The 26,265-nt window shown below is 36.7% G+C and overlaps 1 protein-coding gene across 3 annotated transcripts in view; it reads left to right on the top strand.

The window, feature by feature from the left end:
- LOC131698744 (casein kinase I) overlaps positions 1–25,933 on the top strand; it is a 55,611-nt gene extending 29,678 nt beyond the window's left edge. For 2 of the 3 annotated variants that reach the window (XM_058992458.1, XM_058992461.1), the window contains exons 5-14: positions 8,234–8,382; positions 8,813–9,047; positions 10,458–10,543; positions 10,668–10,752; positions 11,027–11,175; positions 12,271–12,369; positions 15,662–15,757; positions 17,448–17,554; positions 20,609–20,632; positions 23,250–25,933. In XM_058992458.1, the coding sequence (XP_058848441.1) occupies positions 8,234–8,382; positions 8,813–9,047; positions 10,458–10,543; positions 10,668–10,752; positions 11,027–11,175; positions 12,271–12,369; positions 15,662–15,757; positions 17,448–17,554; positions 20,609–20,632; positions 23,250–23,304 (1,085 nt within the window). In that variant the 3' untranslated portion in view covers positions 23,305–25,933. The remainder of the gene's footprint in view (positions 1–8,233; positions 8,383–8,812; positions 9,048–10,457; positions 10,544–10,667; positions 10,753–11,026; positions 11,176–12,270; positions 12,370–15,661; positions 15,758–17,447; positions 17,555–20,608; positions 20,633–23,249) is intronic. The other variant, XM_058992465.1, reaches the window with a different exon arrangement.
- The last annotated feature ends 332 nt before the right edge of the window (positions 25,934–26,265 follow it).

Below are 26,265 nucleotides of genomic sequence, written 5' to 3'. Positions count from 1 at the left end.
ATTAGGGGTGAGCCCGAGTAATCGAGTACTCTAAATACTTTGATCAAGTTTTGAATACTTGTCCATTTCTAAAACAAATGGAAAAATGTGGAAATTTGGCACGGTATTTTTGAGAGAGGAGGTTAAAAGTGATCAGCCACTACAATTGTCACCTCACTGATAATTGACAGGGAGGCGGGCGCCCTTTAGTACCTAGCCCTGCTATTGGCTAAGGGAGTACATGAGCAATGAAAATGGCATCTTAAAGCAAAACGTGGAAGTAGTTTGAAAAAAGTTAAACAAGACCACTGTGCAATGTAATCTGTGCAGCACAAGTATTTCGTATTGTAAATCAATGAGTTAAATGCTCAATCATCTAAACTGCATCTGATATGAGCATGTGAAAGGCGATACTTTCCCTCATATTATGTTTTTTTTTTAGTACTTCTTAACTGTATGACGGTATAGCTTTGATATTCAGTCTTTATTCATTCATCTCACAATTGTAGTAGCAGTAAGTGTCACCTAAAATGGTCTGTCTGCCTGAAGAAAGTGATTGGAGCTGAGAGATTGTGTTCTAATTCTCCAGATTGAGCTTCTTGCTTCCCAATAATGCATTATAAATCTGTTAGCTATTTTGTTTCATTCAGTTGTCTTAAAAGGGCTTCAGTCTACAGTAGAGTTTTTTTTTTTATGAAATAATGTGCAAATAAAACATTGTGGCTTTTGTGTAATAATAAATAAGATGCCTTTGTGCATTGTTTATTGGTTGCAATGGTGCAGCTGATGTATAAAAAGCAGAGAGATATAATTACACCAAGCGGTACAGATAAGCTGCGTATCTGCCGTTTTTACTCATTAAAAATTAGAAATACACACTAAATTTAAATTTAATGTGTAAAAATATGCATAGCAATTTTGCTGCACAGCTTGTCTGCCTCCCCTCCCACCTCCCCTTATACTTCCACTAACAACTACATCTCCTAGAATACAATGTCTTCAGTTACTAGGAAACTTTACACAAGAAAAACCAACCCAACAAACATTATCCACTCTCTTGCTAGTCCTGTTGTCTTTACAGTCAATCACAGTACGAATAAGAAAAATCCGAACCTACAGATTGAAGCGTAAACACCCCAGTCCAGCTACAAATCCAACTGGAACCATCATTAGAAGCAACCACTAAAAAAAAAAAAAAAAAAAGGTGCCTATAATATTAAACTAACTGTTTTATAACGTATTAGTGCATTTCCTTATTTTATTTATCTGCATGGCTTTATATTGAAGTTTTAACATGTTCACTGAGTTTAAGAATTTAATGTTAAAATATAAGTAACGAAATTAATTTGTAGTCCGTGTGATACCTCGAAGAAAATGCACTGAGCCGATAAAGAGCCTTGTAAAACACACGCCTGGTTGTACAGTAGTACAAAGTAACATTGCATTTAATATTGGAAGGCTCTTTTTTTAATGCCTACCCCATTACCATTAAAGATTGTACAGTATTTATTGAGATTACTCGACTTCAAGGTAATGTTGCATTTTACCCACTGAAAACACATTTCACTCTCTCAGTGCTAAAATTAGAGGGTACGTTACTCCCAGACCCAAAACCTTATCTGGAGCGCTGATTACACCTAATTGAAAAATACACTTGTGGCAGGATGGGCCGTGTGGTGTGTGACAAGACCAGGAAGCAGTACACAGAACTCTGAAATGCAGGACTGAAACTGCAGCAGCAGTATGTTTATTAAATAAAAACAAAAGACTCTTGAAAACACAAAACAAAAGGGCACCCGGGCCAAAACAAAGGGTTCACAAAACAAAATACAGCAATTCTAACCAAATGAGTACCTTTGTAAAAACTGCACAAAACTAGTAGCAATGGTCTGTTTGGAGCTCTGTCTCTGTGCGTCTCTCTCCTTCTCCATCCACCCCCTTAATGAGCCCAAAGTGGGTCCTTTTATACTGTGGCTGGAGCCTTAACTACCCATCAATCAAGCAATGACCTCATTAAGGCTCCAGTCACATTCTTCACAAGGTTTTTATGGATGGGGAATTAACCCCATCCTTGCCACAATACACAATTCAAAATAATAAACGATTGCAATACATTAGAACCAGGTACCATTTAGAAAAATGAAACACAGTAATATTTATTTAATGGAAACAATAATAATGCAAATAATAATCAAAATAGCGCACCTTTATATACCTATTCCTAAGGGTGCGGAGCACCCCGCCACAACACTGCATACAGTACATCATTTTTTATGTTGCTGCATTATATCGAGAAGACCCACATTTAAGTAATGTCATATTTACCCAGTGACAATACTCTATACGGGTAGGCTGTCACCATAACATATTATGTATAACTGCTAGTTTTCTTTCATTCAGAGCAGTTTACATTGTTGTCAAATGCAGAAATGTTTATTATTATTATTATTATTATTATTATTATTATTATTATTATTATTATTTACAGCTGTCAATTCAATGAATGATGCTGATAGCTTTTAGTATGTCAGTAAATACACCATAGTCCAGTGTATTTTCTAGTGCACTTAATGTGCATAGAGACCTAGTGTTTTAAATAAAATAAAGTAGCCCTACACAAGTTGACACGAACAAGACAGATTTCCCTCTCAGTCTCCCAATGCTGAAGCATATACTGTACAGTAGCAGCACTGATAATAACAGTGTAGAATTTCCCATTTTCCTCTTTCCAGTGAGTGAACAAGAGAAACAGCTGCTTTGAAATGCACATAATCTGAGGTTGTGTTCTATAATTTTCTTGGAATGGAAATCCACTGCGCTCAGATCTGCTTAAAAAATTAACATACTTGCATCAAAACTGTAGGACTTGGGCCTTATTTGACTGATTGTAAAAGATCCAGGGGGTGGGGGTAGGATTTGCTGAGTTGGCAGCCAGGGTTATTGTAAGCACTAAAACTAGCCCTACACTGGGCTGCATTGACACCCAGTCCATACTCTAAGTGAAAGAGATCTTTTAATACTAAGGAGATGGTACAGAACTTCATTATTTGCGTTTGGGTTACCAGCCCTTTCCAATTTCCTGCAGCGTCCTTTTTATAGCAGTGGATGGATTCTGTAATAGTACTGTATTAAAATATTTGAATCTTTGATAACATTTTTCTTTATTGATTCCATTTTTCATGTAGGTAATTATGCTTGTTTTGTGTTGTAGCAGGCCAAACATGTTAAGGTTTCACATGAACTGGTTCCATAAAGTAGGAGAGCTAGATCTGGAACCAAAACCACGAGGTTCGCATTTCAAAATGCAACACATGACCTCTTCACATACATATTTCCTATAAAACACTTTCCTTGTTCAGTGTATTCTTGCAGGGAATGATTTCCATTACATGAGAGTAGATGTTAAAACTTCATGCTGATTTGAACTCGGCTCTCGTCAAGATAAACAATAGTTTCAATTCCTGATATAGATGTTTAATAACTGGGTAACTTTTGATTTTCCAACCACCCCACCCCCATCCCTGTTTCTAGATCTACTGTACAATCAATAGCATCTGTGACTTCACCCAGGAAGTAGTAGTTTCCTAGGTCGGAGCTGGAATTGTATTGCTGCAATGCTGGGGTAGTGGAGGTAACATTCATATGAAGCCAATTACAGGGCAGCATTTAGCATGCGAGACTGACCAACTCCATGATGTAGCATGTTATGGAGATTCTAATTTCGTTCTTCACGAACAATGGTAAAATATGGCTAATCCAATGTCTCATATCCTCAGAATACTGTTGTACAGATGGTGAGCATATTAACAAGTTATTTTATTTTCCCCAAAATGGAACAGATGTTAAATTGCCTCTATTTCAAGTTTATTCATTCCTACTTGTGGTTGTAGCCATGTTGATCCAGAAACTTGGGACATAATTTGCAAAACCTGGGTGCATTGATAGTTTTCTGCATTGCCACATTATTTTTGCAGCGATTAGGGTATGCTCTAAATTGAAACTGATTTGACATTTTTTGCATTTCTTTAAGCAGTTTAAAATGTGTTTTTAATTGTTCTATGCTTCAAAAGGTAAAGGTGTAATTGTGGTCATACATTTACATTTAAAGTAGCTATTGATTTTCTACATTTGGCAAAAAAGAAATCTGCAGATCCATCCGATTGTGTGTGTTTGTAGCATAATGTTACACGCTCAACCTCAAGTGCAGTATGCCGTTAAACAAACTTTTTGCCATTATCTCTGCTGTGATGAGAATGTCGAGCTGCTTGATGCTGTAGTTGCGGTTCACAGATGATTGTGCTGTTGCCTAAATGCTGCTGGCTTTTGGTGAACACAGATCAAATTACCTCGCGCAGCGCTGTAGAGTTCGCTTGCATTGTAAACCCAACAGGATGGGGTTGTGGGTGAGAATGACCTATTGTTTGTAAAGGAAATGTCAAGGTCGTTTTTATAGAACTTTTTTTTCCCTTTACAAGAAGATGTATTCTTGCTTTACAGTGTGTTTTGATGGAGTAAGAATGCATGGGAGCATTTGGAGTACTCTACATTAATTCTGCGTTTTAAACCAGCAACTTTGTATCACAGGGTAACAACAGTGAGATTTCATCTGAAGGAATGGGCTGTACTCTTGAACGTGTTCATATTGAGCTTTTGAAAAGACCCCCAGTATTAAAGAGTAAGTAGCGAGGTTTGGGAAAATTATAGCATTGCACGTCCCCACGTGTTGCTAAAACTGTTTAAATAACGTGCCTGTAATCTTTCTTTTCATTGTTAACATCATGACAGCTTATTACATATAACTTTAAAGTCTGTTTCAAAGCTCTTTTCACTCTAGTGCACTCTAATGCATTGCTAGTGTAAGGATTATTGCCCACCTAGTGAAACAGGGAACACAGCAATAACGATCCATGGTACAGAACAGAAAAGCCAGCGTGTTTGTTTTGAAACTCAGTGCACAAGATCAGCCATTTTGAAAAGAGCTTTGAAACGGACTTTACAGTTACAAGTGTAAAAAGTTGTCAGGATGGAGTACTCTACATTAATTCTGCGTTTTAAACCAGTAACCCTAACCCTAACAATGGAAAAAAAAATACAGGTACATTATTTAAACAGTTCGGAGCCCCGCTACTTACTCTTTTAGGCCCTCATTCCAGTAAGATACTTATTTTATGAACTGAGTGTACAGTAAAGTGTTTTTTCTAATTCAGGTTTTAGCAGATTTCAAATACTGTATTCCAAATCTCTAAAAAGGGGAATTACTTTTTTTTTGGTGTCAGAATAATGTATTGTTTTAATGGCCAGAACCTTTTCTTTTTTTTCAAGATAATAAATACCAAACACTTTTGAGATATTGTCTCAATATTTGTAAACATTGTTAACCTGTTTCCTTCCAGGAAGTGCCATTCCTCTTACACTATACCTCAGGGGTCTCCAATCCTGGTCCTGGAGAGCTACAGGGTCTTCTGGTTTTCATTTCAGCAGAGCTCTCAGTTACTTAATTGCACTAATTATTGGCTAATTAGTCAAGATTAATAGGTGTTGCAGATCTTCAGCCATTGATGATGTAGATACCTAGGAAACCTGCAGGATAGGGGCTCTTCAGAACCAGTGTTGGAGATCCCTTATGTGATGATTTGATTTGATTTCATTAAATATCTAATCTCTAGTATTTAACACATTTACAATCTTAAGATCAATAAGGAATATAGTGACGCACTCTTATTTATTACCTTACAGCAGTTGGTCCCTCAATAGCAAGTGCAGTATGATATTTTGAACCTACGGTAATAACCAAAAAGGTTAAAAATGTACTACACCCACAAAATCCGTGATGGTAACCTTTGTCAGGTTTGTCTCACACATCTTCCTTTTCGTTCACATTTACCTCAGCTTTTTGCACATACAGTACAGTAGTTTTTATAGTTTCATTTTTGCAGTGTAGTTTATTAATAATCTAGTAAAACAGGAATAGTCATTATGTAGCTTGGCAACAACACTTTCATGATGTAGGCTTCTTCAGTACAGTAGCTGGGTCAGATTAGGGGCAGTTGGACTGAAGGTGTGGCTGAAACACAGCCTTCAATAGTGCTTTGCCCCTGATTCAAAGCCATTCATTTGCTTTGTTCTTCAGTGCAGCACGCAAAAGTACAATACCCACAAAGTACACACCAGTGATAGGAAATGGTACTGGAATACACCCAGTATTCTTGTCTGCTCTGTATACACATACTTCTGAGCAAAGGAAATGCTGGGAAGTAGAAGAAATGGACAATACAGTGGAATTACTACACATTCTGTATGTTTTGAAAGATTAGTAATTAGGCTAAATGTAAAGTTGAGTTTCTACATACTAATTATGTCTATTTACAGGTATACTTTTTAAAGTGTTCTTCTTTGGCCCCAGGCTGTGTCATAAGTCTGTGCTTATACTCCTGTTTCATTTGATCCTCTTGAATACAGTTTCTTCCCAGAGTGGTTGACCCTGTAACAGGAAATGGTGTCATTGTCTAGACGTAAAACCAACTCTGTTGCAGATTACGTTTTCTTCCTGTTTTCTCCGGTTTATGTTTTTGTGTCGTTGACCAGTAAAAGTGATTGTTATTATTACTATTACATTTTTAAAACTAACTGTAGAGTACAGTAAGCCTTTCTACTACATTTGGATTTGTAATATTTATAAATCTAATGAAAAACTAATGAAAATCCATTTATATCAGGTGTTTTTTTTGTTTTTTTTAGCAATCATAAAATTACGGTTCCTAAAGTTTTTGAATATATTGACATCTGGGACAGAATTGAGCTTGGTCAGAGGCTTTTCATTTCATATCCTGTTTGGCCTTTGCAAGAGAGTCAGAGAGAAGAGAGGAAGCTATACTGTTGCTTTTTTTTCTCAGTTGGTATGCAGAGATATAGACCAAGCTTAGTCACATTGGCCCTTCCTTTTTGAATGAATCATTTTAATTTGACCTGCCATTGTGTTTTTGTCCTGTATTGTAATATTATACAAGCTTAAATAAACAAATACATTATTAAATATTTAATTAAATGTATTTTGTGAACTTTCACACACGCTGGAAATGTCTGTCTGTACTTTTATTTTGTACCTTTTAGAAGGCTTGAACTAGTTTCTGAAGAAAGGAATACCCAATCCGATCTTTAATATTTGTGTGGTCTCCTTACTGAATGTACATACTGTAATATCTAAAGCAGTGACCAGCGTATTAATCTGTGGTAATACACTATAGTTGCAGTGGCAACTTTGAAAATAATGCAAGCGATTATTTTCTTTCTTAAATTAATAGTATGATACAGTATGTTCATGAAACCATGCACTGTATTTTATTTATAAAAACAAAAAGCATTTAAGTAAATAAGTAAAGGGCCCAAAATGCAAGATGGTTTATTTGACAAACTCACCATGTGCTGAGTCCATTATTGTTAACAGGTATCATTGTGTTACATGGAAGGGTGCATTGTCTGCTGTACCTGTAAATCTTCAGCCAAAGCCCCAACTCCGTGTCAGCAGTCACAAGTAATATGAATCAAACCAGTTAACTGCCTTGAAAACTTTCATTTCACAGTAGAATGTGCACTTCTCAGTTGTGTTGTACAGCTTACAGCTGGGAGAGCTGGTTAATAAAAAAACCCTGAAGAAAAATCCCAAGATTAGCTGACAGTCGATTTTTAAACTGTCCATTTTGTCCGAATGCTAACTATTTCACCACCAGATGAGGAGATTTAGTACAGTAGCAGGCTGGTAGAGGCTTGTATACTGTGTTTGTCTCCAGTTGTGGCTAATCTACTGTAGGTGCTGTGAGCTCTTGGAATCCTAAGTGTGTTTGGGCAGAGATCACTTTGTAGTGTTCAGTCTCTCAAACCTTATTAAGATTCAGCACTACTGCCATGGGAAAGTGTGTGATAACTAGAACAGTATACACAGGTTCTGAAAGGTAGACTGCTTTTCATTTTCAATGACTGGTCTGCCGTGTTTTAAAGAATGCAAATGAACACGTCGTATGATACAGTGCAAAGAGTTTGTACACATTTTCTTATAAGCTTAATTTTGCCCTGTTAAGGCTAACATTTAATTTTGACCTATATCACCCATCACCCAGTTATGATATCCAACAATATTTGTATTTCTATTTTTTTGTGAAGCTAATAAATAATTTTTAACCTCAATTTTAATTTAAGTATGTTGTGTGTGTTCCACTGTTACATTATACATCTGTAACATCTCCCCTTTCTTCCACAGATGGGGTACCTCAGGTTTATTATTTCGGGCCATGTGGAAAATACAATGCAATGGTGCTTGAACTACTGGGACCTAGTTTGGAAGACCTGTTTGATCTCTGTGACAGGACGTTTTCACTTAAAACAGTTCTTATGATAGTGATACAACTGGTAAGTACTGTGTAGTCATAATATTTCAAACAAACTACAAACAAAGGGTTTATAATTAATTTATGACAAAGTCTCATTTTAGTTACTGCATTGTGTATTCCTAATGGTCTCCGGCTACTCAAGAGACTGTCTCTTTCTAATTTTGAACAAGTTGCAGATTTTTCTCCTTTGCATGAATACAACTGATAACTCTTTAATAATACATTATTCATTTTGGGCAACCCAATTCTTTCTCATTATTATTTTCAACACAAACTGTAGCTAGCTGTTTAGAATACATGTAATTTCTTCATACACGTACTGTGCTCAATGTAACAAATTTTAATAGATTAACTATGATGCAGAACCTAGTAAGATAGTAACTAATGTGTTTTATACAGCAGTAGTTGTGAAAAATGTATTTATTTTGATATTTATTTCCTCCAAACAGATTACCCGAATGGAGTATGTCCACTCAAAAAACTTGATATACAGAGATGTTAAACCAGAGAACTTCTTAATAGGAAGACCGGGTAGCAAAAACCAGCAAATTATTCACATTATAGATTTTGGTCTTGCAAAGGAATACATTGATCCAGAGACAAAGAAGCACATCCCTTACAGAGAACACAAGAGCCTTACTGGAACAGCCAGATACATGAGCATAAACACACATTTAGGAAAAGGTAGGCTGTAATGAGTGTATTTACTTTTTTTAATTGGTGAAACATTTGGGAGAAGCACCGTCTGTTCTTGATTATTGTACTGTAGCAGGTTCTGAATGAAAGTGTAGATTTACAAGTAGTTCCAGAATAGCAATCCACTTTCACGCATGCATTTTTATTTATGGTACAATTAATGTGTCAGGAGGTGAATTGTCTTTTATCTGATTATGGCTGTGGTTCAAATGCCGGGATCAATTACCTGAGTTGATGGAGTAGTGTGTCGTACGTATGTACAGCATTATGTACTGTAATTGGAGGAATGTTTTCATTTTTGTAATATAAAATGGATTCCAGCATTATCTTGTCACTTGTGTGTGACAGTAGTATTATTTAAATACCAAATACATTATATATAAAACCAGGGGGATCCTCTTCCGAAAGAGTGCTGTGAAAACCATATCTTATTACACGTAGCTGCCTGAATATTTTTCAGAATGGAAGAAACATGTTTATTTCGGGTTTTGTCTTTTAGGGAAATTAAGGCCATGGGAGCTCAGTGAATAACAATTTGCTCACTGACTTTTTCCATGATGCTCTATCCATAGGTCTATGACTGAGAAAGGTTTTGCAGAAAACACTGGTATGAGTATCAGTAGAGATACCGTAGCAGATTGTAAATGATGAGCCCGATCCACCCCTGATAATAACAGTTTCATGCTGACATCATTAGAGCAAGCTCTGGGATAGTGCCTGTTTAGTAGAATTAGAAATGACTGTTTGTATCTACAGCATGAAGTATTTCACGGTGACTAATTTGTATGGTGATATTCTCTAATGGTAATAGTTCCCTGAAATGTGAAGCATGCCACATTGAATGACATAATCTCCTGGCAGTGTTCCTGTATGACTGAAATAGTAGAAGAGGGCCTGTTGAATATGATTTACGTCACGGAAAAAAAGTATGAGCTCTTGAAGAAGAGACTATAATTTCATTCATCTATTATATTCCAGGATCGATGTGTTTAGGCACCTGAAAGGGTACATAAGGACAGTTATTTTATTGTGTTACATGATCCCATGTGTTGCTACAACTGTAGGAGGATGATGGGAAATGTAGTTCTGAGAGGTCCATGCAGGTACATGGGAAGCCATCTTGAGGTAGGGAATGCAATTTAAAAGTTTAAAAAAGTGGTCAAAATGTAAAAAAAAAATAAAAAATTAAAACAATACACACACCTTACGTAAACAGTTGTAGCAACACATGGGGACATGTAACACAGTAAAATAAAAAGGTCCTTATGTACCCTGTAAATTAATACTATTCCTGTTGGTTTTACAAAAGAGCTGTTTATAAAAGGTTTTCGTTTTTAAGTGTTTAATTCTCATACAGTGTTTTCTGCCTTTCTTCTGTTATGTTGTCTTTTGTTACAGAACAAAGTAGGAGAGATGATCTGGAAGCGCTAGGTCACATGTTTATGTATTTCCTCAGAGGCAGCCTTCCCTGGCAAGGTCTAAAGGTAATTATTTTAAAATGTTTTCTAACGGTTTCTCTAAGATTTAAGAGGAATGTCATAGTTGATCATTTTGACCATCTCTCTTTGGAAACTAATTGACAGTGTGTTTTATCATTTTGTCACCTAGGCAGACACTTTAAAAGAAAGGTATCAGAAAATAGGGGACACAAAGAGGTCGACGCCAATAGAAGTATTATGTGAGAATTTTCCAGGTAGGCATACTTTGTTTTCCTATTAAACAGTAGATTATGAGCATTTCCACTCTTTCACTCTGCAGTTGATACTGAAAAAGTTATTCTGAACTGTTATTGTGAAAATCCCAAGTGAGCTATTGGAAAATTGTCAGGGAAGAACACTGATGCTGTCTGATTTTTAGAAAAAAAAAAAAATATTATTCTGATTTAAAAAATTTAATTTGTTTTTGTTTGACCCACGTGAGACTAATAATCATCAGTTGTATTTTATTCATTTTTCTTCTAATTTCAGAGGAGATGTCTACCTACCTACGCTATGTTAGAAGGTTGGACTTCTTTGAAAAACCAGACTATGACTATTTGCGGAAGCTCTTTACAGACTTGCTTGATCGAAGGGGTTTTATGTTCGATTACGAGTACGACTGGGTTGGCAAACAACTTGTAAGTATCCAATATTTATTGTATATCTTTTAATAATGAGCAAAATCGCTGAGCTTGAGAATGAACTGTTCACTTTGCTATTTACTTGTGTAACCCTTTCCGGTCAAAAAGATGTCAAGCACAGGTCTGTAGTCGTTTTTTCTCCGGAAAAAGCCGAGAAAACCTTTTAATGGCCGAGTGAGACTGTAGAAGCCGGGGGGGGGGGGGGAATAAATAAATAAAGAAGGAGGCGGATCTGAGCAATACACATAGTCCCTTCACCACAGACATAACACGGACATAAACAAACAAGATAGCTGCTTCCACATCCAGTGCTCAAAGAATATCATATGCCAAGCTTTTTAAGATGTTATAGTAATAAAACAATGACTTGGATAGCATTATTGAGGAGTTTGGTGATAAAACAAGTGATCAGGAGATGATTTATCAGTATGCACTACTATGAAGAGGTATGTGATAAATACAGTGAACAAGGGGTGGGGCGGGGCTGGAGATGCAGTACTGAGTGTCCTGTTGATATGCAGTGCCTTTTAAACCGTTTTTACTATGAATAAAATTACTTGTAAACAGGACATGTGACAATAAATTGGACCTGACGCGCCTGACAGGTGCTGAATAAATGGACCGCAAAACAGATTTATTCCATTTATTTAACAGTGTCAGCTAAATATTTGTTTTCCAGTTGCCTAGAGCTGGAGATCGGTAAAAATCTATAATGCATGTGGCCTATTCATAGAACAATATTGCTTTGTGGCATTGCAAAGGGTTAGTGTGTGACACTGACAGTGGAAGGGGCTGCTATTGGAGGTACATAGATAAGTTCACTTTTCATCTGTATGTCATTCTAAGTAAAACATGCATTTAAGAATATAATTTAGAGATATCAAAACACTAATAAAAGTCACTGTTCAAAATAGCTAAATAGCTGATTTTTTTATTTTTTATGATGGAAGATATTAATTTTGCCAAAATCCAATGAGCACTTGAGACGATTGACATACAGTACCTATTTGAGCTATTCAGAAGTTTTTGTTTGTAAATGTATTTTGTTCTATTTATTTAATTATTTTACTTACTCGTATTATTCCATTTTAGCCGACTCCAGTGGGGCCAGTTCAAACAGATGCTGCACTGTCTTCTTCAAACAGAGATGCACATCAGCACAAGGATAAAACGCAGCAAGCCAAAACTCAGGCAAGTGGAAGGAGGTGGTATCATTGATTATGGAAATATTAATTCTGATTAAGCACTCATCTGTGTGTTGTTCTACTGCTTTTATTTTTATCTAACACCATAAGAAATGTGCATAACTTTCAAAAGAACTGGTTTTGTTCAGGTAGTTTGAACACAATAATACACATTTTACTGGAGGCAATACAATGATTGAAACACATTGCATTGATCTGACCCTCCACACCCCACCACACTTGTACATACTGATAGAAGACTCCATTCTTCTTTTCATTGGATTTCTCTGAATGTAATAATATGATTGTGGTTATTTCATTAGAAGCCTTTTTTTCTTATTAGTATCTTAGTCCACTGTAAGATATTTTGTTGTTGAGTAACAAGGCATGAACTGTAGTAGATTGTATTGGTAAGTAACTCTGCAAACAGTGTACCAGTACAGGTTGACTTAATAGTCTAAATAAATACGTTGGAAAGTAATCAATTTAAGGTTACTAAAATAAACTTCTGAATTACACACCATTAGGTGTGTAATAATTATGTATGGAAATTAATAAAACAACAGGAAACGGGTATAGTAGCGATGTTGCTGTGCTGCGCATCTCACTACTACTGTATCTTTTCTTGGGAGGTCTTAAGTTACATCCCTACTTCATTGTACATACATCTCGGCTGAATCAACTCCATACAGAGGTGTACTTCATTCTGCTAGAATTTTTATTTTGATAGTTCTGTTCTATTGCAATCTAACTTTTAATTATAGAGTATTATAAATTATAGAGTGAGTGTGCTAAAAACTGGTCACGGTGGGTAGAGAATTTCAGAATGCTCACAATGAAATGAAAATTGAAGTGTTACAGTTTCTTCATTCGAGTGGATTTATTGGGAGAAATTAGGTAGATCATTTTTATCTTTGGGATGATTACAGACATTATTATTAAAACTCCAGACTATCTAGATTTAAGGGGGTTCAGAGCTGTAGGATTGTGTTTCTCGACAACTGAAAAAAGAAGAGGTTGGTGGACTATATCTATAATGTATATAGACTTTAATATCTAAGGATTGTCTTCCTTTGTTGATGCTACTGTTTACTGCTGGTTACAAAAAAAAAAATATATACATATATATATATATATATACTGAAGCGGTTCTGTGGGCTTTAGAACAAAGTTTGTGACTTCTTGCGAAGAAGCAATCACAACAAAATGCATCTCGGCATGCTTGAAAACAAAGAGTTTGTTGCAAAGGTGGCATTCCTAACCAACATCTTTTGCCACCTCAATGCTCTCAATCTACAACTACAAGAACGAGACAGACCCATCATCAACACGGTCGAAAAACAGGATGCTTCTGATAAGGCTGCTGCATTTTAACTGGCTACGCAAGCATACAGAGGAAGCTGCTGCTAATCATGTCGTCACTGGCCTTATGACAGACTTTATTGTACAACTGAAAGACAATTTCAGTGCTCGCTTTGACAACTTCAGCATTCCCAGGGACCTAATTGTTTTTGTCTGTGATCTGTTTTCAATTAACTCCGATGGTGATTTCTTGTCCCATGCGAAGCAAGTGCTTCCCGCAGTTGAGAAGCAGCTCTGCAACTAGAACTAGTAGATTTGCAGGCATCGTCGTTGCTGAAAACTGAATTCATTAACACAGCAAATCTGGAATCATTCTGGTCTGTCTATATATGTCCAGAGAACTACGCTACCATGAAGAAGCTGGCTGTGTTTGTGCTCTCCATGTTTGGCTTTACTTACATATGCAAAGTGGCTTATTCCACAGTGAATGCAATAAAAACAGATGCACGAAACAGACTTTGTAATGCAACAAACACTTCACTGACACAGTTTCTTGAGTACAAACCCAGACGCTCTCTCCGGCGTGGGGATTTTATTGATTCACAACAAAATAATAACTCCACACACACAAAAAAAATAAACTCCATGCCACGCACGGTGTAGTAAAGTTGGTATTGAAATTAGTCCAAGCCCCGTGTTGTGTCCTCTCAGTGTGGATGCTGCAATACCAGACTGTTCAGTAGCGTCCTGTTTAAAAACACAAGCGGTTAGTCCCAAACACACACGCACAGACTCTGAATCTTGTCAGAGCAGAGAGAGCTGAATGAATGCCCTGCCTCCTCTAAAAGCACCCAGCCACGCCCTCAAAATCAAGACGTCCGCATGTCCCCTCTAATCGGTGCACGTAACACAGCTGATTGCTGTCCCGGATACATTACCAACCTGACACAGGCTGACACAAGAATCTTTGGAGGACTGTCTACATATCGCCGTCATGTCTATTACACCTGATGTTCTAAAGCTGATCGCAGAAGGAAAGTGCCATTTTTTTCATTGAATTTGTCATAAAGCACTGAAGCATTTAAAATAAAAATGTATGCTACTTTTCAATTTTGTTTTATGTTATTCTGTGTCCCTGTCTATGTATGAGGATTCCAGTACCATAGCGAGGCATAAATGTATCATCACAATCAGCAAGTACTTTGGAATCGATATTGCAAAACACTTTCTGATTACTCGCAAGAAATATATGAAGGTCATACGTGGAATCCCCCCATGACAGCCCCCTTGCGGTAATGTTGAAAAGAAGTTCCACTCTCGCTCAGCCCTTGATACAGCCCTGCCAAGGAGGCTTCCGAGGGCCAGACGACACACGTCCGCGGGCCGCCATTTGCCGACCACTGCAATAGACTGTAGGTCATATGCATTAAGAGTACATATGCTAAGTGAGTGGAAAGAAAGAACAGCCCCTGTAGATACTGGCAGTCGTTATATAGTGTTCAGGCATTTTGAAGTTAGTTTCATTTTAATGAGATCTGCATATTTCATGTTAATGTTCCAAATTAAACTTTAATGAAACAAAAAAATACAAAGATGTGTGTCTGTTCTGTTCATTCAGCATTGCTGCTCCCAGTTGGCTATAGTTGGAAACAAAATCCAGCCTCTTTGACATCACTAAATATGACGCATTGCTTCAGATTTATCTGGATATTAACAGACATAGGGTGTAGGAATAAATCCATTAGGCTATCTTCATGATCATTCATTGCTTGATCATGGCCTGCATGCATTGCTGCAGTGTATGCTTAAAATGAGGGGTTTATTTTATTGTAGATTTATTTTGTGACATCGTTCTTTTTTTTTCAATTCATGTGCTTGGCTCTTAGTGTGTGCGTGTTATTTCTCACTTGTTTCATGTGAGCATGAGTGTTTAATGCTCTTCTGGGTTTTCTCTTCCTCCTTTCTCATGCATGCTATATGCATATTAAAATGGGCAGTCGACAGAACACAGGGCAGCTTGGGAGCCCCAGCAGACCAATTCCCACCAATTGAGAGCTGACCTAGCAGCTGACAGACATGGTGGCTCGGTACAGGTATTTTCTGCTTCTTCGCATGACCGAACTTACACACTGGCATCCGCAATCCACAGTCTCCCCGACCTCCTAGCATGCCCCTGTGTGCAAAGCAGAGTTTGTTTGTATTTTAACACTTCACTTACACTTCCCTTGTATGTTTGTCTCCCTAGATTGCCTTTTGTTCAAGCTTCCTTCGTAATTGCTCTATCCGAGACCAAAAGAAAGAAAATATTTAAGGTGAAAATAGTCATTGTAAAGCAGTGTCTAAAGTATGACATTGAGGTAGCTGTCAATACAGGTTTTAACCACTGACCTACTGTACTAAACAACATGTTGTGATATATCTGAAACAAATTTGGAAGTACAGGTGCAGCTACTTAAAGCGGGGTTTTGTAAAGACAGGGCAGGGGAGCGTCGAGGTTAGATTGGGTCTTGGTGGTTAAGTGGAATATCTGTGGTAATGTGTAACCTCAGTTACTTTTCTCGGTGAGAGGGGGGAGTAGCTGAATATAAAGGTTTTCAAGATCTAGTTGTTTTTCTAATGAGTATTTACACTGCATGCAGATGATAGGTCCATGTTCATTGTGGTGTGGTTATTAACCTTTTCTGGAAAGCACATGGTGAAATGACATTCTCTTTTGATAATGTTCATTTTTATTTGAAAAAGGTTTGCTGGAATTATCAAGTTAAATAGGTATATAACCATTCTCCGGTTCCTGCTGAGTATAAATGTCGTCTGCTGCAAGGTTGTGAGCATGCCTCTCATTATTAATGCCTGTGTCTATTTTATTGAGAGCAAGAACAATACTGCTGATATGAGGTTTATCCAGACAGCATGATTCAACAGCAGAACCTTGATGTGACCCCCTACTATCTGTCTATTTTACATTTACACTGTAAAACCCCAAAAGTTAATTTCTAGCATCAGAAAGTTTCCAGGTAATGTAATTACCCCCATGTAAATTAAAAAAATAAAATACAGTCCTGTCTAAATATACTGTGCTGTTCACTCTCCTACTCGCACAGGTCTGAGGGGTTATTTTAGGCTGGGAAGTCTTTCCTAATATCACTTGTTTTATAATGGAACATGTATAAAACAAGTGTTATAAGTCAGTTACAGTATTTGGCCACTAGGGGTAGTGTGTGCTTATCAATCCAAATAGAACTGAATGTATATAAAAATGGGGAATACTGTGGCAAAGTTATCAGAACATGCCTCAGAATTGTGTAGAGAACTATTTTGTTTCACAAGCGCATTGTTGAATTACATATGGTGCTCCTCTATGCACGACAACGGGATACATGAAGGAGAAAAGTGTTGTATCTATCCATCTATCCGCCAGGCTTTTCCTAAAAGCAAATTAGTGAAAACTGAAATCCAAAACCTGCATCTGCATTGCAACTTCTTTGCTTGCTTTGAGGGTTGTGTGTTTTTTTTTGTTTTTTTTTGTGGTTTTTTTCCATCGGCAGGAAAGGTTCAGTGCAGCCCATAGCAACGGCAAGCCTAGTATTTTGTTGCACATTTCATTTTGTGATCATGAATCTCCATCTGCTTGTTTTCAATCCGTTATCACAACATACAGTTCAGTCATGCTAGTTTTAAAATCTTGGTTTCGAAGATTGTTTTGGACATCCATCCAGAAGTTTGGAGTGGCGTATAATAAATTTCTGGTAGTCAATCATTGATTTCCTGATTTCTTCTTTTTAGGTGGTTAGCTCAACAAACGGGGAGCTGAACACAGACGACCCAACCGCAGGACACTCGAATGCACCCATCACAGCACCTGCAGAAGTAGAAGTAATGGATGAGACAAAGTATGTATCTTTTCTCTGCACGGCAAGGCTAGCCGTCGTTATTCGAGGTTGGCTTTGTTTTTGTATACAAGGGTTTGCCTTGATGTGAAGGAACTGGGTTACATTCTTAGTTTTATCAGAGCAGTAAAATAAATCTTCAACATTATTGCAAATGCTTTTAGATTGTTTATTGTAATGCCGTGGGTCCTTTTATCAACAGACACTCAACACTCAACTTGCATAAGTCTGGAAGAGATTGGGTCAAACTGGAGAACCCTTATGCTGTGACATTTGGTTTTACCATCTTGACATAAGGGGGGACTTTTATTTTAATACATAACATGGATATGAGTCATTGCAAAATGTTAAGATAACAGTAAGTTTGTGACACAAACCCACAGAACTAGGAAAATTGGGGTTACATTTTTGCACTACAGCCATCTTAACTGAGACATGCTCCACGTAGGCATTGCAACATAGACAGGGAAAGTGTGGAGTCTCCCAGGTACTCGCACGTGTAATAGCTGGTCTGCACTATTGAATAACTTAATAAAATAAATAAAACTAAATGGCAAAATATAGCCGATGTATATGATGTTAGCACAGTACTGTGAACATATTTTTCTGCTTTCACATTGTTGTATGTCTTGACAATGTAAATATATTTCTTGATACACCTGTACTGTAATTCACTTTGGAATATAAGCAGTGCTTTCTCTCCGACAAGGTGCTCCCCTTGCTGTTTTCTAAGCTCACCATACTAAGCAGTGCTAATCAGACTCGCACTAGCGAAAGTGCACACTTTCAGGTGCTTCCAGTCTGGTATAGAAAACAGCAAGTGGAGCACTCGCCTGTCTGACAGAGAGCAGGGAAAGCACTGGTAAGTCATACTTTTAAATAATACACTTTAATCTTTCTTGTCGGGTGCTGTACATATATCTTTATTTTACAAAGTTTAGTAATTACATTCAGGGGGTCTTGATATAGATATCTCAAAACACTACCATCTTGCTGTTCCAAATCTGCAAACATACATTATAGTGTAAAAACTTAACCCAAGTTTCCCTGGTTTTGTGGGTTTGTGTTGCAAACTTAACATTATCTTAGCACTAGTTTTTTGTAGCCGTAGTTCACTTGCAGGTTGAGTCTAACTATAATGAAGGCCCTGTTGTCTTTTATTATTTTTCTTACTGTTTTAACTACACTGCCTTATTGGCTTGCGCTGCATATTTTGCTTTGTACTTCTACTAATAGTACCTGTTGAGATGCACCTTTTTACACTTCAGAGATGTTTCACTACAGAACTGTTAACTAATTGTGATGAATCTTGGTTAGGACATTCTTTAAATTATTGAAGACAATCAGAATATGGGGATACAAGGTGCCTGTCAGTCTTACAGTTTTTTTTTATTATTATAATTCATGAAAAGTGAGATATTAAATCACATAGCGCACTGTGCTCTTGCTGTAGTTTATACTTTTATAATTTAGTTCTGCATAAAGACTTGCAAATAGTATACAAATATAATAACAAGAACACACACACACACACACATATATATATATATATATATATATATATATATATATATATATAGCAGTGTGGTTGGTCAAGTAAGGTTCCAGCTGTCCGTATATTGGATGAATACGGACAGTTGGAGCCTTGTCACATATTCTAAATCGTTGCGCTGTCTAACAGAATTTAAAGTATCGGACGGTAGCCATCTTGCTTTTACAGTTTCAGATGTATAGCTGTAACTATGAATCTGAGTGACCAATTACCTGCAAAAAATCCCAAAGTAGTAAGTAGACATGCCGATTTGGATGAACAAGAATTAAATAAACTGTAAGATATATATATATATATATATATATATATATATATATATATATATATATATATATATATATATATATATATATATATATATATATATAAAAAATCGATGTCTTTTATACTCAGTCACCCTGACTTTGTCACTTACAATAATGTATTTTTAGCGGTTTGTAAACACTACAGAAAAACACAAAAAGACACTTCTGCACATTATCCACCCCTCTCAGACACAAATATTGAAGAATTACTGAAATCCGAGACACGGTTGTATTTATTTTTATTCCGCCCATCTGTTCTGCTCAAACAGTGTGTGTCTGCACTGTCAGTGCCGCCTCAACCACACCCCCGGTGTATCTTTTTCAATGGCAGTCTCCACAATATCATAAATACAGATGTACTTTCTTTTGCATGTTCCAATAAAATTAATTTACCCTGCTTAACTTAATGTGTAGTTCAAAGTTATAAATGGCACTACTTTATTGGTGTAAGGATATATACATTTAAAAAAAAAAAAAAAAAAAATAATTTTTTGCCCTTTTTTTCTTGAAATCCACAGTTTGACCTGGATTATAAATGCAATAATGCCCTTCAGGGCATCCGTATACTTTTGAATATACAGACTTCTCGGGGGTTGGAGGGACTCGACTTCGTCTCGTGTCTCACAATGTTGAGAAACAAAGCAGTTACCTGAGTTCAAGATATGTGGGAGAAAGGATAACTTGCTGTTTTTTAAGAGCAGCAATGATATTTTATGACAGTGTTAATATTAACAATTGAAAAGGTCTCCAACACAAGTTCACGCTGAGTTGAACTTAGTAGTGTATATTTCCATCTGGTAAAGAGTTCCACACTCTTGGTTTGATCAGATTTTTGATTGTAAGAAACTCAGCATAAATGATGGGCTCAAGCTGGTATTACTGGACTTTTAAATGAGCCATGTGTATATCCGACTTCCAACATGTCGGTATGTCAGTTACACATTAAAGATTTTTATTGTGCTAAAGTACCCCCTTCCATTTTTGGCTGCACTAAAATTATACTTTTTTGCCAAAATGATTTTAGCTTGCGAATAATGTGTTTTTTTAGAAGATTTTTCTTGCCTGTGCTGTGGATCCTGCTTTTTGCACCTATTTAAATTAATCTTTACTTGCAAAAAGTATAACATTGAATTTAATTATTTTTTTTCTTCTGGGCTATGTTTCTGATTCTTTTTTCCTTTTGTTTTCCCTTTTGTATAGCTGCCAGAAAGTGTTGAACATGTGGTGAGTTGCTTTAGCCTATATAAAAGTAGAATTAGCTTATCAACAAGGGGGTCTCTTGGTCTTTTTATTTCTGTGGAATTACACACACACACACACACACACACACTGACATGTATTATATTATTACAAAATCGATGCATCAAATTAGAACCCACTTTGAAGTCTGCTGTTGCCGGTTTGCATTAAAACCTTGAGTGCACTTCTTTAAGTGCCATTACGGTAGATAAACAACTTCTGCGCGTTGCTAGGGTACGCACTTTAGGCCTCTAGATTCGCATTGGATATACCCCGTGTAAAATGAGTTGAGTTTCTTCAAAAAGATACAAGAACATAGCCTATACCTTTTATGTTATGTGTAATCATTTCAAAAGAATGGCAAATATTAAATCTACCGATGATTTTTACCTTCTTTTGTTTCAAAGTATGTTGTGTTTGGATTATATGGCAATATTATATAAAAAGAAGTTGAATTTAGTACGTTAGTTAAATTAGTCAGGATTTGTGAGATTAATTAAAATGGTTTGCTTTGGACATAAAATATTAAGAGTAATGAACAACCATAGTTCAGATAAAAATTAATTCTGTTAAAATATATATATATTTTTATTATTATTACAATGTTAAAAGGACATCTCGTGCAGACGCACACATTTTCAGTTGTTAAAAACGCAAGTATTTCTTTTTTTTTATAATCGGAAGTGTTCTAATTTGAATGTAAGTTGTGCCTTTTTGTTTAACTATTATGCACAACAGTGTTTTTAGTTATTGGATCTTCTGTTAAAAAAAAAATAAAATAAATAAATAATGTTTGTTTATTTTGAAAATTCGATAATCGAATAAGAAGTTAGGGTGCCGATTGCATCACTAATAAATACATAAATATATATTCACCAATATATACAGTGGTTTGCAGAAGTATTCACCCCCTACCAATAATGTCACATCTTGTTGAATTACAATAATGTGTGCACAGTTTTTCAAACTAACTTTTTTTATTCAAAGCTGTAGTGGTTAAACTGAACACTGTTATATGAGGAGGAGGTTAAATGTCAGCAAAGAAAATGTACAAAATGAAATTTACTGGTTGCATAAGTATTCAGCCCCTTAAGTCAGTACTTGGTAGAAGCACCTTTTGCAGCAATTACTGCTATGAGTCTTTTTGGATAGGTCTCAACTAGCTTTGCACAGTAGGATGGTGAAATTGTTGCACATTTTTAACGGGAAAATTGCTCCAGTTCTGATAAGTTTGTTGGGGATCGTCGAAGGACTGCAATCTTCAAGTTTCGCCATAAATTTTCAATTGGATTCAAGTCAGGACTTTGACAGGGCCACTCAGGAACATTAATTCTCTTCTTGTTCAACCACTGACTCCCATCTCAGACACAGATTTCTCAAGGTCATTGTTGGCTTCAGAGTGACATCCTGCACCAGTTTCCTGCTTGCCTGGCTGCTCAGTTTGGGAGGGCGACCTGATCTGGGTAGTGTCTGGGTGGTATGATGCATCTTCCATTTCATAATGATGGACTTCACTGTGCTGAGAGGGATAATCAGCGCCTTTTGAAATGTTCTTGTACCCTTCTCCTGCTCTGTGCCTCTCTACCACGTTATCCCGGACTTGTTTTGAAAGCTCCTTGGTCTTCATGGTTGCTTTGTTGGATCACTATGGGAGTTGCAGCTTGAAAGTCTTTATATACCTGAGCGAAATTATCTACAAATGAAACCACTTTGAGTACACACAGGCTGAAACCATTTCACTAATTTTGTGACCTTTCAAACAAATAATTTGCACCTGAGCTGATGTAGGGCTGCAGTAGCTAAGAGGTTGAATACTTATGCAACTGAGATTAATCTGTTTTTCTCTGTAAATCTTACATCTTACTTAAAATTTTTAACGTTATCAATGTGGAGTAGTTTGTGTAGATTCTACATGTAAAGTAATTTGAAAGCTTCATCGAGTACGCTTAGGTGCCAATAAAATGTGAATACTTCTGCAAACCACTGTATATAAAATAAATAATTTAAGGGATGGGCTGGGGTAGCAGTTCAAGACCCATACACAACCTTGTTGAGGAACCTTTTTGCCTGCTTATACTTTCAGTTTTATTTGTTCGGTTGCTAATTTTGAGGTCATGGGATATTATGCACAGTGCTTTTAAGCTTTATATAAAACACATTTTGGTTCAGGTGTTCAGATAGCAGAGGATGAACAACCTGATGAAGACCAACAGGCCCCATCAAGATTAATTCAATCGGTTCTAACCAAAGCGATGCTGAGATGTTGTTCTCTTCATATATTTGGAGAATACTTTTAGATTTTTAGGAGAATGAAATTCATGCAATGAGTTCCTGTTGTAGTTCACATGGGCCCCTTTGGTACATGTTACATGTGAGATTAAGGTGTGGTGTGCATTTGCTTGTCCTCATGGGTCATGTAAACCATATTTGTTTTCCTCCAGGGGTGTAGATAGTTTTTCTGGTAAACTAAAAAGAAAAGTGGTTCTGATTTGAGGATCATGGCTGAGCATAATTTGAGGGATATAGGGTATGTGTATTCGATGCATGTACATACATATGTATTTACAAGTGTCTAACTTTTACATTGTAACCTTATTTACAGGTGCTGTTGCTTTTTCAAGCGAAGAAAAAGGAAAACAATTCAGCGTCACAAATGACTGTGGAAGCGCGCAGACCATGGGGAATTACTTACATGTTCATCTGCTGTCTCGTGATAATAAAAACCATCTCTGCAGTGACAACAAAAAAACATTCTCCAAGGATTCCTCCTAAAATTTGTTGCGCCAGTTTGTTAGGTTTAGTTGTCTTCAGTTGTTTGTTTTTTTTTTGTTTGTTTTTTTTTAATATAAATTCATCCCAGTCATCTGGAAGCTTTAAAGATTCATTGAGATATAACTATTTATTTTGGAATTTAAATTGTAATACCAAGGTGCGCGCTGTGTCCCTGGCATTTGGCAACATTATTTGATAAGCGTATAAGGGGATATATATTTATATATTTCCAAGTCATATATGTAGGGAAAACATTGCAGTGAATTTTACAATGATAAAACCCATGGATATATTGCTAACTGATTGTAAGAACAATCGGAGGGAGGGCGGGGGAGGGGGAGGAGCAGAAGGATATAAATATATTTTTTTTCCATCTTCATTGCCAATTTATTTAGTTTTTTGTTAATGCACTGATTTTATTTTATTTTTCAGTAGTGATGGTACTGTACATTTTGTGTTTTGGTGAAGCATTACATTCTTTATTCTTTCTGCAATGCAATTGGTACAGTCACTGTCCAGAGGTACCTAGGAACAAGTGAACAGAGATGCAGATTTTTTTTCGACAGATGGTGGACCTGAGTGCGTCTTCTGCAGTACACACAGCATGGGATGGCCCTGGACTCAAATCGTACTTCAGTTGTACCTTGAATGGAAGTACAGTGTAGTAGAAACAGCAGCATGTGCTTGTACAATTTTACAAACTGTTTGTATTGTGACTTGTGCTTCCTGAAGAATTTTGTTTGAGATGGAACGATACAATACGTTAGCAGAGAGGCGTGTGCTTAAAACTTAAAGAAATAAATCAATCAATCAATCAATTACACGTTTTAGGGAATGAAGTTCAGATCTGGAGCAAAAAGGGACGTTGGGATTCATTGATGAATGTATACCTGGACAATGTTGGCGTAGCGTTAGACCAAAATGTCTCTTAAAACTGGAGCTTATGCCTGTTGCTGGACAACACTGATCACCCTCCGTTAGATGACAACCTGGATGTGCCATGAAATGGTGTTTAACTCTGCCTGTACAATAATTTGCGCTTTGGTGCATGGTATACCAAGAACACAATGAAAGTGGGTCAGATAATACTGCCTTCTGCATACATTCGGTGTGGTACCGAAGCTCTGCTCTAAACCTCTGATACTGCCAGGTAGTATTGACCGTCAGAGACAAAGGATGGGCCTGGTACCCCTCCCCCTCCCCCCCCCCCCCCCCCCCCCACAGTCCCTTGAAGTGCCTGCATTATGAACAAACCAGCTCTTCTTCGATAAAAGGCGATTCATTCCACTTTCCATTCTGTGCTTTGACTTGGACAATAATGGAAAAATGTGTGCAAAGAGGTTATAGACCTTTTTTTTTTTTTCTTGAGAAAACAAGAGTGTAATAGCTGAGTAGTGGGAGAAGAAAACCACAAGTGACTGCTGTCAATTTAGTGAAATTAAAATTGAAATGGTCCAGAAACAACTAGACCACAAATTAATATTTGTACAGTATTTACAGGTTTTACCCAATCGGGACACAGAATAGTTAACACTTGTATTGTGCCATTCGAAGTTGAGTGCAGAAAGTGATGAGCTGAAGCCTCTATGCACGCACACCTTTGAATTCATTATTGTATTTAGATTACAGGGATCCTTGTTTTCTGCTTTGTAAATTTTTATTTCCCCTTTAATAGCCAGCCATGCAGTAGATTGGCTTGAGAGTGGTCTTATGATTTGTGTATTAACCTGTAATCTAATAGTCCTCCATCTCTGTGGCATTCACTCCACAGTATTTGCTCTTTCAGGAAATCTTGCATTGCTTTGTTTTGAGTCTGTATGGAGTGTTTTCTTGTATCATTTAATCAGAAATGTCAGAACTAGCTCATTTTAATGTTTAATAATGTCTTGCATTGAAAAGCCATTTTGCTGTAAATTCCTGTTTTTGGGCTACAAATTATAAAAAATATAGTTGGGAGGGTGGGGGGGCTCTTAGTAGACCACACTGAAACCACCTCAGTCTCTGCAGTATTTGACCAAATCTTTCTTTTACCCTCTAATTGTGTGTAAATGTGTGTAGTATGATTTCTGTATTCATAAGGTCATACTTTACTTTTTTAGTTTATTTTTTTTTGTAGGTCCCCTTTTTGCCTGTACAGTGTTTATACAATCTGGACTTGTCACAGGTAGCAAGGTGTGTGTCTCTGTGTGTGTAGAATTAATCTAATTATGGACTATAAGCTTAACAAAATACATCTTTTCATTTTCCTGCAATTGAGACCAGTGCATATACACCTGCTTGTTAGCAATATTTCAAGTAATGTGTTTGTATGCCCAGGAAGTTTTTCTGGCATTGCATATTGGTCATGATTGGGTAACGCAGCTGTGTTTCGTTTAGGACGACAATATTGTGCATTCATTGCTTTCCTGTTCATACTAATGAAGTCAAATTTGCCTGACTGTCTAAGTAATGTACTACATCCCTGTTTAAGAATATGTAACTGAGGAAACAATTAATAAAAGTAGTTTTTTTAAACACAGACTGTTTTATTTAATTTAAAAAATGAGATGTTGTTTACCATCTCATATCCTAAAGCAAAGGAAAATAGCTGTGGTTGCCACTTGGTTTAAATAAATGGTTCTTATTTCTGATTGCCTTTTTATTTCAGAGTTTCGGCTAGAAATGACTTATGACTGTTTCACAAAAGGATATATCCCCTAAACAAATATTGTTTTTAGATGTATCTTTAACACCAGTGTGTCACGCAACACCTGTTAAACCTATATTTAAGTTGTTTTCAATCAAACTACTGTATTGTACTTTTATTTTCTTCACCAGTGTTTGAATAGAGCTGAACTTTTTAAAGT

Source organism: Acipenser ruthenus, chromosome 2 (assembly GCF_902713425.1).
Source record: "Acipenser ruthenus chromosome 2, fAciRut3.2 maternal haplotype, whole genome shotgun sequence".
Taxonomy (NCBI): domain Eukaryota; kingdom Metazoa; phylum Chordata; class Actinopteri; order Acipenseriformes; family Acipenseridae; genus Acipenser; species Acipenser ruthenus.
Note: the sequence above shows the minus strand (reverse complement) of the source record. Positions and strands in the feature narration are given on the sequence as shown.